At 40.2% G+C, this 17511-nt stretch overlaps 1 protein-coding gene and 1 pseudogene across 2 annotated transcripts; both read left to right on the forward strand.

Annotated features, from left to right (window-relative positions):
- The first annotated feature begins 1019 nt into the window (after positions 1-1019).
- On the forward strand, positions 1020-6344 carry LOC149195453 (uncharacterized). The gene is made up of 7 exons (XM_089405291.1): positions 1020-1646; positions 1849-2315; positions 2445-2600; positions 2709-4172; positions 4259-5789; positions 5877-6145; positions 6253-6344. The coding sequence occupies exons 1-4, from the start codon at positions 1559-1561 to the stop codon at positions 2880-2882; spliced, it is 885 nt and encodes a 294-aa protein (XP_089261417.1). The 5' UTR covers positions 1020-1558; the 3' UTR covers positions 2883-4172; positions 4259-5789; positions 5877-6145; positions 6253-6344.
- A 78-nt stretch (positions 6345-6422) lies between these two features.
- Positions 6423-7762, forward strand: LOC149195454 (uncharacterized; annotated as a pseudogene). Its single transcript, XR_016254605.1, has 2 exons — positions 6423-6705; positions 6856-7762. The product of XR_016254605.1 is annotated as an uncharacterized LOC149195454 (transcript).
- The last annotated feature ends 9749 nt before the right edge of the window (positions 7763-17511 follow it).

Here is a 17511-nt window from a genome sequence, read left to right on the forward strand (position 1 = left end):
AATGAAAATTCCACACAACCTATTCCGTAGATTTATTAAAGACATAATTTTTTCCTTTCCTGATCTCTGAAGTTTTTTTAGTTTTAAGTAAATGATAGTCTTAGTCCTGTTAGATTTTATTTGTTTGTCTTGCGGGGCACAAGGAGAACAATTGATACCGTTTCATACCTAGACTCTAGACTAGTGAGGATTCGTGGGACCTCACCCCGCCACACGAGACCTCAACAGCTAAAACCTCTCAAATCTGTCCTTGGGAGACAGACTAGGTCCTCCAAACCTCAACAATGCACAAACTCCCCTAGACAACAAGTTAGTGGACAATCTACACCTCCCACTGATCCTTCATCAGGCGAGCGAACTTTGTGGATTTTTTTCCAAGGCATTCCATACATTGTATCTTTTATTTTTCTGCATTGTACCTTTTATATTCATGCATTGTATACGAACTAGGTCCTCCAGACCTCAGCGGTGCACAAACTCCCCCAGACAACGAGTTAGTGGACAGTTTGTACCTCCCACTAACCCTTCATCAGGCCAACGAACTTTATGGAATTTTTTTCAGGGCATTCCATACATTATATCTTTTATGTTCATGCATTGTATTTTTTATAGGACACTGTTTGGTTCACTTGCATTTTATGGACATTAGTTAGACATAAATATAATTATCTTATCTTATTCTAAAAAAGATGCTCCAATAAATTTATGTGTGGGTGAAAAAACACAATTTATTTACTTCCTTTTATCCTGATCCTAATCTTCCAAGTTTATGAATCCACCCAAATCTACCATCACTATTTCAACAGTAATTATGAACATAATTTGTAGAAGTTAAATGAAATGTTTGAAATAACATGGTTTTGAAGGATTTCCACGAGAATTTTAATTGATTATGTTTTTAAATGAAAAATATTACCGAGCGGTAAAAGCAAATATTAAAAATCTAAAAATCTTGTGAAAAGCAGTTCAAAAACAAAACCCTTCTCAAAAAGTGAAAAAATTCAATGATGAACAGGGTTACCTGTTAAATTTAACCCTGAAAATTTAGGGATGAGTAGGGTTACCAGTCAAATTTAACCCTTGATTGATATATATACCTGGAAAGCCATCCCGAGACCTTCTCACACTGATTCCTTCTCACAAGCACGGCTGACTCGTTGAAGTTCTTTGATATCCACCCACTGGAATACTCTGCGAGTAAGAGACGTCAGACATCCGAGGGCGTTTTCTTTTCCTTTCCGTATTGAAGCTTACTGTCCGTCCTACACTGAATATTTCCATGCTCTTGAAGATATCGGAGGAATCGAAGAACCGCGTGTGGATCCCTAGACCAGCCATTGTCCAGCCATGCCCTGCCTGGGAGACGAGGGCCTGCACAATGAATAGCTGGCTAACTGTGAGTGGCCTTCGACAGAGGACTAAGGTCAGTGGGGATCCGTCCCTTAAAAGAACGCCTTTGGCCTAGACAGTCCATTTGCTGTTTATCATTTTTCATAAGTAAGCCAAGAGCAAGAGTCTGGTTCTACCATCATTCATTTTTGTGTGTTCAAGAGGAGAAATGGCAACCAAACGCCCTTGTTGCATGCGCTTCTCCTGCTTTTCTTCAGCTTCATCGGATGAAAGGGGACAAGATCCCACTTCAGCAGGTACCCGGAGCTGGCCTTCTGCAATTGATAATACAATAGTTACAATGTTTTGATAGCGCAACAGATTGAATGTTTTTATTTATGTTCATGGATATTATTATTAAGGATAATGTAGTCATTTCACAGAAGGCCCTTCTGCTGCTACAATTTGTGGATAATATTGATGCTGATGGCTATTGTGATTGTGCATAAACCCTTCCAGGAGCTCCCAAGCGCACTGAAGCTCCAATCCCTGGATCTTCTAATGTTGTTTCAATGAAATATGAGATAGAACATGTTGATGTCAATCTCAATGTTTCAGGAACCCATCAGTGCGATAAAGCTCCAGTCTCCGAATCTCTGAATCTTCTGCGGAAATCTGAGGGAAAAAACGTGAACGTCAATCTCAATGTACCAGGAGCCCCCCAGTGCAATGAAGCTTCATCCTCGGGATCTTCTAATGTTTCAATGAAATATGAGGGAGAAGACGTGGATGTCAATCTTAACGTTTCAGAAGCCCCCTGGTGTGATGAAGATCCGTCCTCTTCCTATTCCAGAGGTGCAACTAAATCAGATGTCATTAACACCATATTACATAAAGATATTGAGGAAATCGACGGGAAAAAAGTGGATGTCAATCTCGATAACCTTATGGAGCACATATCTGAGCTTTTGAAACTGAGAGAGGAGGTACATCACAATCTTTCATATCCATCCGAATTAAATTACAATTAGATTGTGAATTATATTATTCGATAGTATTATAATTACTGTGTGATATCGGATTTGAAATATATAATTCATTTCGTGCTTTCGTAGGAAATGCTTCGAAATAAAAAAGCATCGAATCCGAGCAATTTCCCTTCGCCTGATGTTCCAGGCTTCAAGAAATTAAATGCCATATTGTCACGGGGAACCGACTTGAATAACTTTAAGGAGTTACTGTCATCGGCATTAGATTTTGCTTCTAAATTGGTGTGTATAATTAGTCCACATTGAGATGTTCATCACTTGCAACTAAAACTGAATGTCGAGTGTAATTATATTAAAGCTCAAATTTCTCTTCTTTTTTATGGTGTTCAGAGAGATGTTATATCTGGACCTGTTACCACATTCCTAAAGGATATAGGGCAGGTAAGCGTTGTTACTGCAAGACTTCTGGTGGTTGCATATACTTTGGAAAGATTTGACGATCTTTCCACCAACAAAGAAAAGTGTTGGTCTCTTATAAAAGAAATGAGTGAACGGAGGATGTAATCCCATATGCAACAGCATTGATAGTTGAAGGCGCGATCATGTGCTGTACTCAGATTGACCGTTCCGCCTGGAAAAGGTAAATACTCAATATTCTGTGGTTCATCTTATTTACCACAGATGAACGGTCAATCTGTGGTAAATAAGACTAGTCGTTATTAGGGATACACCCTCCTCAAAGCAGCGTCTTCGGTGTAATTGATATGGAAAACGAAGTGGACGTTACAATTCTTCCCAGGACGGAAGATCTGGTAGTCTGGCTTGTTTCGTTGGTTCCAGTTATATTTTTGCTGTTATGGGATGTGTGGAAGGCGTGGAAGAGGAGGGCTTTCTGGATTCCAGGACAAGCTCTTGTGCTCAGCGCCCTTATTATTCAATTGCTCTCTTTCATCGATTATTCGCATATCAGGGTATATTCAGGTAGCAGGTACCAGACAAAAGAGGTGGTGGCCATTTTGGTTAAAAATCAGCTGGTGATTGACAGCGGAAGACTTATGTTGTGTGTGCTCATTGCTTATTTGCTTCCAGGAATGGCCCGTTCCGGCTCTATTACGGACGGGAGCAATCTTGCAGCATTGGCATTGAGTATAATATTCCATGTTGTCTCTGAGTTACGGGGCTTTCATTACATTGATAACGTTTTGAAGGGAGATGCGCTTAAAAAGCTTTTGCCACAGGATATGAGTAGAGCAAAGAAGGTGAGGCTCCTCCTTACTGCACGTGACGAAAATGTGAAGAATGCATGCCCAAGGCCGTGTACAGAACTCAAAATCTATAAGATGGAGGGCATTCAGGGTCAAGAAGGATTGATTATCTCGAAGAAGGAAATAAAGGCTGGAATAAACTATAATCAATTCAAGGACATCATACGCAAGTGGTGGAATTCCCCTCATGTTAACATTAACAGCACCATTCATAGGTCGCGCAAAAAATAAGGAGGGAGCTTATTCTACACTGGTGCTTCAGACAGATAAATGGCCGAGTGAGGCCTTTGAGGAGATGCGCTACGCCTTTGCCTACGATGCTCCCCCTGACTGTAAAGATCCATTTTTAGACCTCTGTTCATTTTTCAAAGGATGGGCTTGGGACAATGTGGAAGATATTGTGGGAAAAGATAAACGGGAAATGTTAGAAAGCAGAGCACTTGTCAGTAGAACCACAAAGGACGTTTCAAGTGTTCACGATGTCATCTTAACACTCACTCGACAAATGTCAAAGAAAGAGTCAAAAGGAAAGAAAGTGAAAAAGACATTCACCAGTGCAAGCAAACTTAAGGAGTTCCTCCAAGCGGAGGTAACAAATCTATGAATGATATGCATGTTTGTTTATGCAGTCTTTGTTTTTATTCTAATTTAACTATACTCTATAATGGCATGCAGAATGCTTATCAGATAAAAGGCATCTGGTTAAGTGATAATAACGATGCATTGGAAATATCCGCAGAAATGCTCGACTTAATGCATAAATCATTGAGAGTTCTTCAAATTGGCAAAGGTGGAGGGGCAAGTACATTGAAACATTTAAGGAGTTGGTATTTTTTGAAGTGAAAGTTCCCCAGCTTCCGTTCCATGATGTGTCAAAGTTAAAGCGATTGAGGTACCTCAGTTATGAACCCAATGACTACAAGCTATCTAACGCAAGTGATTCTATTTCCCATTCACTTTTTTTGAGAAAATTGATTCTACGTAAGTAAATGTTTTACTACTTTGGCGATTGAGGTACCTCAGTTATGAACCCAATGACTACAAGCTATCTAACGCAAGTGATTCTATTTCCCATTCACTTTTCTTGAGAAAATTGATTCTACGTAAGTAAATGTTTTACTACTTTTAATGGTTTCATATGATTGTAACGTATCAAGCACATAACTTGCAGATGCCTTCCAGTTTGAGACACATGGAATTTGGTGGAAGTTCATGTATTTCAAATCTTTTCCAGTGACATCATACAGACATGTGGCGGAATTCCCCTCATGTTAACATTAACAGCACCATTCATAGGTCGCACAAAAAATAAGGAGGAAGCTTATTCTACACTGGTGCTTCAGAAAGATAAATGGCCGAGTGAGGCCTTTGAGGAGATGCGTTATGCCTTTGCCTACGATGCTCTTCACCCTGAGTGTAAAGATCCATTTTTAGACCTCTGTTCATTTTTCAAAGAATGGGATTGGGACAGTGTGGAAGATATTGTGAGAAAAGATAAACTGGGAATGTTAGAAAGCAGAGCACTTGTCACTAGAACCACAAATGGCATTTCATACGATGCTCTTCCCCCTGAGTGTAAAGATCCATTTTTAGACCTCTGTTCATTTTTCAAAGGATGGGCTTGGGACAGTGTGTAAGATATTGTGGGAAAAGATAAATTGGAAATGTTAGAAAGCAGAGCACTTGTCACTAGAACCACAAATGGCGTTTCATACGATGCTCTTCCACAAGTGTAAAGATCCATTTTTAGACCTCTGTTCGTTTTTCGAAGGGTGGGCTTGGGACAGTGTGGAAGAGGCGTTTCATACGATGCTCTTCCACAAGTGTAAAGATCCATTTTTAGACCTCTGTTCATTTTTCGAAGGATGGGCTTGGGACAGTGTGGAAGAGGCGTTTCATACGATGCTCTTCCACGAGTGTAAAGATCCATTTTTAGACCTCTGTTCATTTTTCGAAGGATGGGCTTGGGACAGTGTGGAAGATATTGTGGGAAAAGATAAACTGGAAATGTTAGAAAGCAGGGCACTTGTCACTAGAACCACAAATGGCGTTTCAAGTGTATACGATGTCATTTTAACACTCGCTCGCCAAATGTCAAAGAAAGAGTCAAAAGGAAAGAAAGCGAGAAAGACATTCACCAGTGCAAGCAAACGCGAGAAAGACATTCACCAGTGCAAGCAAACTTAAGAAGTTCCTCCCAGAGGAGGTAACAAATATATGAACAATATACATGTTTGTTTATACAGTCTTTGTTTTTTATTTTAATTTAACTATATTCTATAATGGCATGCAGAATGCTCATCAGATAAAAGGCATCTGGTTAAGTGATCATAAGGATGCATTGGAAATATCTGCAGAAACGCTCGACTCAATGCATAAGTCATTGAGAGTTCTTCAGCTTGAGAAACTGGCGAAGGTGAAGGGCAAGTGCAGTGAAACATTTAAGGAGTTTAGTATTTTTTGAAGCGAAAGTTGTTCCCCATCTTCCGTTTCATGATGGTGTGAAAGTTAAAGCAATTGAGGTACCTCAGCTATGAACCAAATGACTTCAAGTTATCTAAGGCAAGTGATTCTATTTCCCATTCACTTTATTGATTCTACGTAAGTAAATGTTTTACTACTTTTAATGGTTTCATATGATTGTAACGTATCAAGCACATAACTTGCAGATGCCTTCCAGTTTGAGACACATGGAATTTGATGGAAGTTCACATTTTCATGTATTTCAAATCTTTTCCAAGCATCTTCAACGACTTGGACATTTGACATTTGAGAATACTAAGATTGGTCAACTTTTCAAAAAATTGAAACATCTCCCTGAATTGGGTGACCTAGTAAATGGTTTGCAGGAACTATATTTTTCAAATTGCAAATCCAACCGAAAACTACTTGTGGAGTTGACAAAGTGAAAGGAAGGACTATTCTTTTAGAACTGAGGCCTCCCAACTCCTTCTATGACATTCGCGCACCATTTTTGAAGGCAATGTACCTTGACGAGAAAGAGAAACTTGATCTTGAAATTATGTCCATTCCTCTTGTGAAGCCAAGCGAGGAATGCGATGTATTTGATGTCGACTTCAGAGTTTCTTTTCAACCACTTAGTAGAAAGTGTGTCAGTTCAGGTAAATAATTTTACTTGTTTTTCCATTACTATTTTTAACAATGATAAGAAAGGGAAAATAATAATGAATAGATGACAGGTAATTGATTTTCAAATATAATTTTTATTTTGTTCTTTCTTTACGAGTAGGTGAAAAAACTATTGTTTCCAGGAAAATTGCTATGCTGGTATAGCGGGAATGATAAGGAGGTTATCTGTTCCATATGGAATGCAATGGAGCAGTTCAGAGACCGCATTCACATTATTCAGATTGGCCGTACTATTATCTTCACTCAAAAAATTTACAAGGATTATTATTATCCCTTGGAAATTAGAACTGAGATGGAAGGGATTTCTTTGTTAAATTTATCAATGCGTGAAACTCGAAATTTTCAATGCGGCTTCACCATTTGGAAGAAGAAATTAACGGAATGGACGAAAGCGATAAGCAGTTGCTTGAACTGAAAAGTCTTTTACATTCTGTTCAACCTAAGCCTGAAGACTACAGGTACGGATCCATTGCCTTCATGGACGAGCAGGGCGAAATGGTTGCAGCTTTCAGAGGAGAGATTTTCCGACCAGATAGGAAAGATAGAGCACAACGATGCATAAAGGTAATGATGAAGGATTTAGGAGGAGGAACAGCAATACGTGATCAGGACCCAGGGGGGTCTCTGACAGCCTTTAAAGATCACGCAAACAACATCCGCTGCAGCAGTTGAGCAAGAAAATATGGATGTCTATTTCGATAGCTTGACACGATACATATCTGAGCTTTGGGGAGTGGAACTTTATCAGCTTTTCAAATTCAACAAGGTAGATTGGTTTTTATTTGGTATCCCTCAGATTTCTGAATCATATTATCTTCATTTCTTATTTCCTAATAGGAGGGTAAAAAGTGGTCCCAGCCAAAGGTCAGTTGGCCCACTTCCAGAAGCTTCCCTAGGCTAAAGAATTTCCTGTCAGAGGGAGCTGTCGACGATTGGGTTGTCCGTATTAAACCTCTCAATTGATTAATCCTAACATGAAATATATTGCTGGATCATGTCCAACTAATATGTCAAATATTTAATATAAATTCATCTATTATGGTTTTCAGAAAGATGTCATTTCTGGTCATCCTGAAGAAAAAGATAAGTCGACGATCGTAATTCACAGTTTTCTGAAGGGCATAAAATAGGCAAACTGGGCTTTTGCAGGTCTTCTTGCGGTGGCGGATGTTCTGGAGAGATTTCAAACTGTTTCTGCCAACCGAATTTGAGTGCCTGTTTGTTTTAGACAAGATGTTCAGATTGGCCAAATATACTCGGCAGTTAAATCAAAAGCCTGGGTTGTGGAGAAAGATGAAGTGTGTAGCAACAGCAATTATAGTTGCATCCTCCATAAGTGCTGTACTCAAATTGATCAATCCAAATTTCCACTTTAATGTTAACAATAGTGGTGGTTAGAAACAAATTATATTTTTCAGAAAAATAAAAACGCTGCTTCTATTATAAAATAAAAACAGTACATATACCTGGTTCATAGCTTCATCCATCCAGTCAAACCATGTGCTGGATAAGAAAGTTCCAGAATAATATCAATAAATAAACCAGACTATCACAGGCAGGCCTTGGAGAGGCTATCAGCCTTTGTCTTACCTTCCCTGTATATATGCGTGATGGTGAAAAGCAATCTTAGGATGTGCTTGATGTTCATGAGCCACCGCAGGAAAAGCGGGGCAAAAATCAATATTCCCTATGATACCGTTCATCAATCAATACCTTTGAGTCACCGTAGATATTATTCAGAGTTAATGTGTTTTTGTGTTTAGAAACAAATTATATGCCGTGGGTGGTGTGCCAAATGGTTCCCTTGAAATAGGAGGTTGTGAGTTATGACTACGTGTGGAAGCGGGCCTTCTATAATACAATCAAATAAATCTTTAGAACAAAGAAGCCCCAGTTCGTTGATTTGTGTTGAAGGTAGGGCCCGGCGTAAATAAATTTCGAAAAGTCTGATGTAGCGGCCGTCAACAAGGAGAGGCTGGAGCAAGCTGAATCGCAATTAATGAAAAATTGCGACATAATGACCAAGACATATGACACAAAAGCAGAGGAAGAGATCCTCTGAGAAGGACGACGAAGCTTAAAAGCATACACAGATACAAATATATTAGACACCTCCTGCGAAACTAGGGAGATGATAAGAGATAGATATAGTCATTCATACCATACAAATGCTTGAGTACCAAAAAGATAAATAAAAACAGACTTGAAGGACATAAGCAAGAGATTAAAAGCCAGGGATAGCAAAATCCTGCATGATAAAGGACTCCTCGCCAGATATTACCTTCATGGACCAGGAACCTGTACCTAGTTGAAGACCCTCCTTTGACAGGCTAGTCTGCTTGCTGGTTCTGTGCTCTGAAGATGTGTTGAATGGAACACCCTCTCATAAGTCCCCAAAAAAACATGATCCTGTCCATCCAATCCACCAGGTGAGGGCACCTGATGGAGCTTTTACCATTGACATGATCGACTAAGGTTTTGGAGTCCCCATAAATAGAGATGGAATGAATGTAAAAAAAAATACAGAAGGCAAGAAGACCCGCAAGGGCCTTCGCCTCTGCCATGTTGTTTGTGCCCTTACCTGCATTCCAAAAAAGACTATATTGAAGATTTTCGTCCATAATTATGAAAACCCCACAGCTGCAAGAGTTTTGCTGAGCGACACCATCAAAAAAGGCCCTCGGGGACCTGTAAATAGAAACTAGTTGTCCATTTCTGTTGACAGTGTTCAATTTGGGCAACTTTTTCGGGACAGAGTCGTAGATGAGAATTATGTGTTGTAATATGTCCTTGAGAGTCTCCTTTGCTTCTTTGAAAATTATGTTGTTCCTCCACCTCCAAGCACACCATAGAATGATAATAATGAGCGATCTCCATGAATCTCTTTGCTCGCTCCACCAATCAAAAGCAACATGTGTAGAAGCATGAGAGAAGAGGGAAACCATATAAAATTGCCAATTCGTGCCATATTTGCAGAATAGATTTGCATTGAAAGAACATGTGAAAGTTTGTCTCCTCTTCTAATTTGCACATCAGGCACCTGCTCGGCCCATGCCACTTCCTTTTCTTTAAATTCTCCGAGGTCAGATTTTTATTGTAAAACACTAGCCACGAGAAGTATATTAATTTGGGAGAGCATCCTAATTTCCAAATTGCTGAGGGGAAAGTGGGATTAGAATACAAGGGCTTCAAACCAATCAAATCTGTATAAATATCCTTTACGCATACCTGTAAATTTGCGTTTGACGTTTTCCAGATTAAATAATCCTGCGGCCTGGACCGGATAAACCCACAACTTCTCAGTACAATTCTGATTGAGTTCCAAAGACTTACCATAGACTCTGACATACCAAGATCTTTAGCCGTTTTCCATACAGCGAGAGGGACTTGCCAACTTGCAATCAACTTATCCCACATGAAGAAACCTTTTCTATGGAGGAAAATTAGGATCCTTTCGGGAATTGAAATGCTCTCGCGCCTGCTCATGATGGGATCTATTCCGATCAGGATTCTTGTGCCAGATTGAAAGCACCATTTCAGGTTCCTTAAGAAATATTGTTCTATTTTGCGGAAACTGAGCCAGATGGCAAAGCCATGCATTGCTCCAATCCTCCCTAATCGGAACCAATATTCCATGCCTTTTCCTCTCAAATATTTTGTTTTAATGGTAGTGCTCCACGACCCTTCCCTGAAGATACCCCTCCACAAAGACTTGCATAGGAGTGCTTTCCCGAAAGTCCTCATATCCAATAATCCCCATCCACCTGTAGTCTTCGGCCTAGAAATCTTTTCCAAAGTAGTGAGATGATATTTTCCTTGAACTGATTTGCTGCCCATATGAAATTTGTAGTGACCTTGTTCATTTTCTGAATGATACTTGCCGGGAGGAAGAAATTGTGAGCCCAATATACAACAAGTTGGGATAGCACTGCTTGAGTTAGGACGATTCTTCCAGCCAGAGATAGACACTTATATTCCCAGGCGGATATCTTTTTGTAGTATCTATCAATAAGCCATTGCCAATCATATTTAGAGTAACCCTTTGCCTTTAGATGAAAACCCAAATAATTTAATCCATCCTTAATTGACCTCGTACCGATTCCAAACAAGGCGGAAATCCATTCCACTGTTTCCATATTGGCGTCATTGTCGTAGAGAATGGACTTGGACTTGTTTATTTGTAAGCCAGTGGCACTTTGAAACCTATAAAGAATGTCATTGAGACATATCCATGATATCCTGCACAACATTGCAAAAATAAGCACATCATCGACAAATAAATTGTGCGAGATGAAGTTGTCCCTGCAAATCTTCATGGGCTTGCATCTGTTCTCTGAAACTGGCTTATTGATATGAAGGCTTAAAAAGTTCATTGCTAAGATGAACAGCAGCGGCGACAAAGGGCAACCTTGACGCAGACCCCTTTCTGCTGGGAAGAAAGGGGAAGGGATCCCATTTATAATGACAACATAGTTCACGTTCTCAATACATGCCATAATCCAATTTATGATATTTGATTTCAGCCCAATCTTTGCTAATAAACACCTGATAAAACCCCAGTCTAAGCAATCATAAGCTCTTTGTAAATCAATTTTCAAGATGGCTGCTTTAGATTGATTTGAGATCATGGAGAACAGACATTCCTGAGTGCTGGCGACAACATCCATTATATTTCTTCCCTTTAAAAACGCATGTTGGTCCTTTGATAATGAGCTAGCTAATGTCGCTTTGATCCTCTCTACTATGATTTTTGTGATAATTTTGAAAGTTATGTTGCACAAGGAAATCGGCCTAAAATCTTTAAAGGAGTCTGCTTCCAATTTCTTTGGGATGAGAGCAATCTGCGTGGATGATGTAATGTGGTGAATGCTGCCTGAGATTCTTGCTGCTTCAACCATCCTTAACAGATCAAGTTTGATGATGTCAAAGAAATGTATGAAGAATTCTATTGTCCAGCCATCCGGGCCAGGACATTTATCCTTCTTGAAGGCCTTCATAACTCTTAAAAGTTCTTCCTCTGTTATAGGCTGGAAGAGATCTTCATTTTTTCCATCATCGAACATTTGAGGGACTGGATCAATACCCCATAGGATATCTTGAAAGCTGCTATTTTCCCTTCTTTTGTATTGGTCTTTAAAATGTCTCACTGCTGCCTTTGAGATTTCTTGTTGAGAGAAGAGAAAACCTCCCTGACCATCACTAATTTTCCATATAGTGTTCCTCTCCCGCCTGGCATTTGCATACTTGTGAAAAAATTTAGTGTTCCTATCACCTTCCTCGAGCCAGATCGCCCTGCTCTTTAATCTCCATAAGGCTTCCTCCTTCTTTAGAATATTTTGTTTTTTTCTTTCTAGCTCATTTAGGCGGCATCTCATGCTAAAAGGGAGAGAGTTAGCTTTCAAAAACTTGGAAATATCGTCCAGTTCCTTTTGTATTTCTTGTAGAGCCAATCTGTCCGACTGTCTTTTTTTATGTTGCCATTCCTTTACCACTTTTCTCATTGAGGACATCTTGTCTCTAAAGGTCATAAAAGGAGGAAGCGAGCCTTTTGCAGATAATTCCTTCCAAACTTTTGTTATTTCTTCATTGAAAGCTGGGTCCTCTAGGCATGTTCTGTTGAATTTAAAGGGGTACCCATTCCTATACCCCTTTTCCCTCCAGCTGAGAGAAATTGGCCTATGGTCGGAAATGAAGACATTTTCAATGGACAAAAAAGGCATGCCCATTTTGTCAATACTGCTGACATGAACTATAAACCGGTCTATCCTTTTTGCAATGTAGGCCTCTTCCATTCTTCTGTTTTCCCAAGTGGGCGACATTGTGGGCGGGGCAACTTCTACAAGATTCCTGTGGAGGAATTCATACTTAATTCGATCTGAGACCGGATCTGTCTTCCTGCATTTTCCCCATCGTTCTTTCGAGCTTAGAGTAATGTTTAGATCGCCTGCAATCATTAATGATTCAATGTCAAAGATTTCTGAATCAAAAAATTTATCCCAGAAGTGAGTCCTGTTCTTATAAGGGGCATAGATATTCAAGATATTGATGGGACAGTTATATCCTCTAATAAACGTTGTGATGAGAATTCCAGCAAAACATTTGTAGGCTTTAGCTTTGATCCAGGAAGGATCCCACATAACCGCCAGCCCTCTCGAAAGGCCCTTGGCTTCCGAGGCTGCCATATGCCATGAGGGAAACATTTTCCTGAAGTAGGTAATGGACGCCTGTTTGTTGTGCATGGTTTCTTGTACTAGAATGATTTTTGGCTTGGTTGAGAAGAAAAGCTCTTTGAGCGCCAAAAATTTGAGATCTGCTCCCAGACCTCGAATATTCATTGATATGATGAAAGTCATTTGGGGAGTTTTCCAGCCGCGCTTGCTCTAAGAGGCTGATTCTCTGTCATGTCAATGATGGGAATGTCCACAAGGGACAGGGTCCTTACTCCACAGGCCGCATCTTTTGTCCTCCCCCGATAGTGTCTGCTTCCCCCATTGTTTTTTTTCCTCACTGTTATATTTTTAGCAGAGTTTGGGCTAATGAGCGGGGGCGAGGGATACCGAGGCTTATGGATGGTTAAGGGCTCCATCTCGAGAGATTTCTTGCTTAGAAGAAAATCTAAGTCACTGTCATACAAATTTGTTGGAGATGAGACCGGGGAATTTAAAGGAGTGGCAGATACCATCGGCTCTTTGCCTTTTGAGGAGGGAAAAAGGATTTTATCGGGCGTAGGCGAGGAAGATGAAATGAGGATGGTTTGGGATCCCACTTTAAAATCCTTTGGCTTGGAGGTCCGGGGGGGAGGAGGAATTGCTTTTTCATCCTTTGGTTCCAGGGGGGGCGAGCAAAGAAAAGGTTGTAACTCTTTTTCGGCGCTAAAATACATTATATAGAAAGATTCCGGCTTGGAACCGAGGCACAGAGAGCGATCTTGAGAGAAACACTGAGGAGATTGAATGGTTCTGTTTTCAAGATTCTTGAGATCTTGAACAACCTACAGATCTGTCAGAGTCAAACTGGCTGTAGGAGATAGCTTCTCTTCATCAGAGGACAGTGGTGAAGCCGCCCGGGCCTTTTCATGATACACCCTTTCTTTTATAATCGGGCGCCGAGGGAAATTTCTTATTAGATGTCCTGTCTTGTGACAAGCGGCACATTTGAAGGGGATACCCTAGAAATCTAGCCTTTGTTTTATTTTTAAATCCCTCTAGGCAATCTCTATGTGATTCGGAAATCCACCCCTGTAGGCCTTTTCAATAAGTATCCATGCAATGCGTTTATCTTTTTCCCCTAGATACCATGGGTCAACGTAGACAAATCCTCCAATAGAATTACCTATCTCTGTTAAAGTCTCTTTGGACCACATCTCTAGAGGAAGATTTGGGATCTTTACCCAGATCAAATTATTCGAGGGGGTGTTTTTCAAAGGGTTGTATCCAATATACCACTTGTGGAGTGCGGGGAAACTTCTTCCATGTACCCAAGGCCGAGACTGAATGGCTTCTACATCACCAGCGCTTAAAAAATGAAAGCAGTACCACTCCTTCATGAGCTTTGATACAATGGGAAGGTATCCTATCAGCAGTTTCCACTGTGACACAAGCCAATTTCTCATCGCGGCATCATCCATTTCTGGAAAGTGCCATCTACCCACTAAGGCAAGGTCCTGGAGGCTTTCTATACGCTCAGACAAGGCTATACTATCCAGTTTTAAAGCAGCAGGCGGAGGAGTGGTTTTAACGGGGTTCCGGGACTTGTTATAACGATTTGCATGTTCATGCAAGACATTTTGTGACTGATTTTTATCCTTGTCAGCATCTGGCATTGTTGATTGAACGACCACGTCATCCAAAGTTGATTGCCAACCTCCCGCTAACGTGGAGCCTCCCCATTCTTTCTCAGCCTGTATGGCAGCACGTATCATGGCCTCCGTGGCCGATACGTCTGACCCACCCTCCATGCACCTCCAACTCGACCACCTAGCTTTGACTGTAGGATTTTGTCCTAGATAGATTTCCAAATCAGGTTTTATAAACCAAGAATAAATGAGCAGCAGTCCGGCCTCTGAATGAAATGCCTGGATGATATAATGCCAAAAGTGGGGGATAAGACTTTTCTGACAAAGAACTTGGCGATCTGAAGACGCGGAAAGGAATGTTTTAATGGGCACAGATATAGAAAAACCTCCCTTCCAAGGATAATAACTAGGGTATGGATTGCCAAATCAGGAGATAGTACCAACTATAAATGAGAATCTGACTAAGCACTGAAAATAAGACCTGGATTAGGTAATGTTAGAAGTATGAATTAAGACACTTCTGACAGATGACTCACTATTCGAGAGAGGCTCGGGATTAAACCTTTAAACTCGGGAACCTCAAGCCCTATCCTTATTCCAATTTCCAAATTTGCGCTTATTGGGCTTTTCCTTAGTCCAATTTCCAATTTCCATAGTTGATGGGGTTACGGGACCACAATGATGTGAACGGGCCACTATAACGTGGATAGTCCAGTGAGAATTTTATTTATTACATTATTTTATTTTTTGATAACATCATCCTGGGTTCGTGATGGTAATTTTGTTTATTACATTATTACACCGAAGGTGTTCCCTATATGGAATTCGCTGGGCGAAAGTGTTCCCTATATGGAATTGGTTGGGCAAACACTGTTCAGCCAGCCAATCCATGCGCTCCATTTTCATCCTTTTGTCCACTTAAAATATGACACGTGTAAAGAGATCGGGTTGAGCGGAAGTCACTTGGCATACTCGCCGAAGACATGGGAATGTTCATGCCGAGAGTGGACCTTGAGACCAGCTGAGTTTTGTGAATACTTGCCGACGACATGGGAAATGCTCATGTCGAAAGTTGACCTCGAGACCAACTGAGTTTTGCGCTTGCGTTTGTGTTTTGGGCATACTTGTTGATGGCGTGGGAAATGTTCATGACGAGAGTTGATCTCAAGACCATCTGAATTTTGCTAAATTCGAAAATGTTCACGCTGATATTTGACCCCAACCCCGAGAAGCTGAGTTCTGCAGAATCCATAATACTTAACTTTTGAAGTTTTGTGACAGCCTCCAAATTCTTGATGTTCTTTAGCTGCACACATCTCTTCCAAAGATACCAATGTATGTTTCCATACTTGGAAGTTATTCTAATGTAGAGCACCCAACCATTAACACTTAGCTTCTGAAGCTTTCTAGCAGGTTCAAACCCCTTGATGCTCTTAAGCTTCACACATATGCTTACCTGCCTGCAACTCTTCCAAAGGTATCAATGTTTCGATACTCTGCAGCTCTTGCAACTCTTCCAAAGGTATCAATGTTTCGATACTCTGTAGCTCTTCTAACTCAGAGCATTCATTAACAGAGAGCTTCCCTTCATTAATAGATGGCTTCCGAAGCTTTGCCGCAAGCTCCAACCCCCTCATCCATTGTGCCAATCCTGGTATGTTTTTCACCTTCAAACATCTCACTGTCTCACTGTCTGCAACTCTTGCAAAGATCTGAGTGTCTCAATGTCTCAATAGTAGGTTGTGTCTCAGTGTCTCAAATTCCATTTGCACATAGGTTGCTTCAGTTGAGTTACAGATGGCCACCGCATCAAATCATCAATGAGATGCTCTGTCCAACGACAAAGACGACAAGAGAATGAAGACGCTGCAACATATCTAACCACATGTCAAATGGCCATGCATATGTGTCTTCAACAATGTCATTCGGACAGAGATACCAAGATCCGTCCAAGTGTCTTATTCCCCCACTTCAACCTATTCATGTTGTCGACTTCCCAACTTCCAAACTAATCTTTCACACTTCTCTAAAGGTGTTAAAGAATATGCTAGCTCTCTTATGGTTAAAATCACGCTCCAAGTTGTAAAGTGTAGAAGCTAATTGCTTTTAATTTCAAAATTATGTAGAGGCTCCTGTCTTTTAACATAATTGTCCAAAGTTTCAATAAATATACCATTTGGACGACATCCGTTGTCAAGGCTTGAAAATAACTATAAAGAAATATGTTACGAATTTTCAAAGCTCGACAATAATGATTCTTCCTTAACTGATTGCATACTTTTACTCACGTTTTATTTTGCATGCTCCTTGGCCAATGAAAACAAATAAAAGATTTAAAGTGCAAGTGAAGTGTGAAATAGGTGTCCAAGAGCGGGGTTAGTCTCAGGTTTTAAACCATAACATCAAATTTCGCTTACTCTATATTAACTTGAACTGTGATGCAATTCACATCACAAAGATAGAGAATGCATTTGACTAGGACACATTCATCATTCCACACACACACACACATATATGGAGCAAGAAATTCCTGTAATTAGTAACTACAGGAATCTATAAGTCCTGTAAAGGGGATCAGATGTTTGGGTACTTTCTAAAAGGGAAAATTGAAGACGACCATTGAAATGTGATCAACGTGTGGAGGGCCAAGGGTTTCCATAGTATATTGTGAAGTGTTGATTTGATGAAAGAGTGGCATTTAAGTTTATGTTTTGTTGAATAGTCAAAATGTAGATAAGAATTACAATGAACATTTGAATGTTTAATTTCCATTGCTGGATAGATTTGTAATGGGCTAATTGACATCGTATATGGGAGATTCCATTTTTGTTTTGAATGTTTTATGAGTTAACAAATCATCATCTATGATCTATGTTGAATAGTTTCACAAAAGTTGTTTTCATGTCCATGTAGATTTCCAACTTTGTTGCAGGAACATGGGCAGAGCGTTACTGAATAGTTTTGCAAGCGATTGGCCCTGGAT

This window comes from Pinus tabuliformis, chromosome 2_2, assembly GCF_031772625.1.
Source record: "Pinus tabuliformis cultivar Carrire ecotype Pingquan chromosome 2_2, CPIR1, whole genome shotgun sequence".
Lineage (NCBI taxonomy): Eukaryota > Viridiplantae > Streptophyta > Pinopsida > Pinales > Pinaceae > Pinus > Pinus tabuliformis.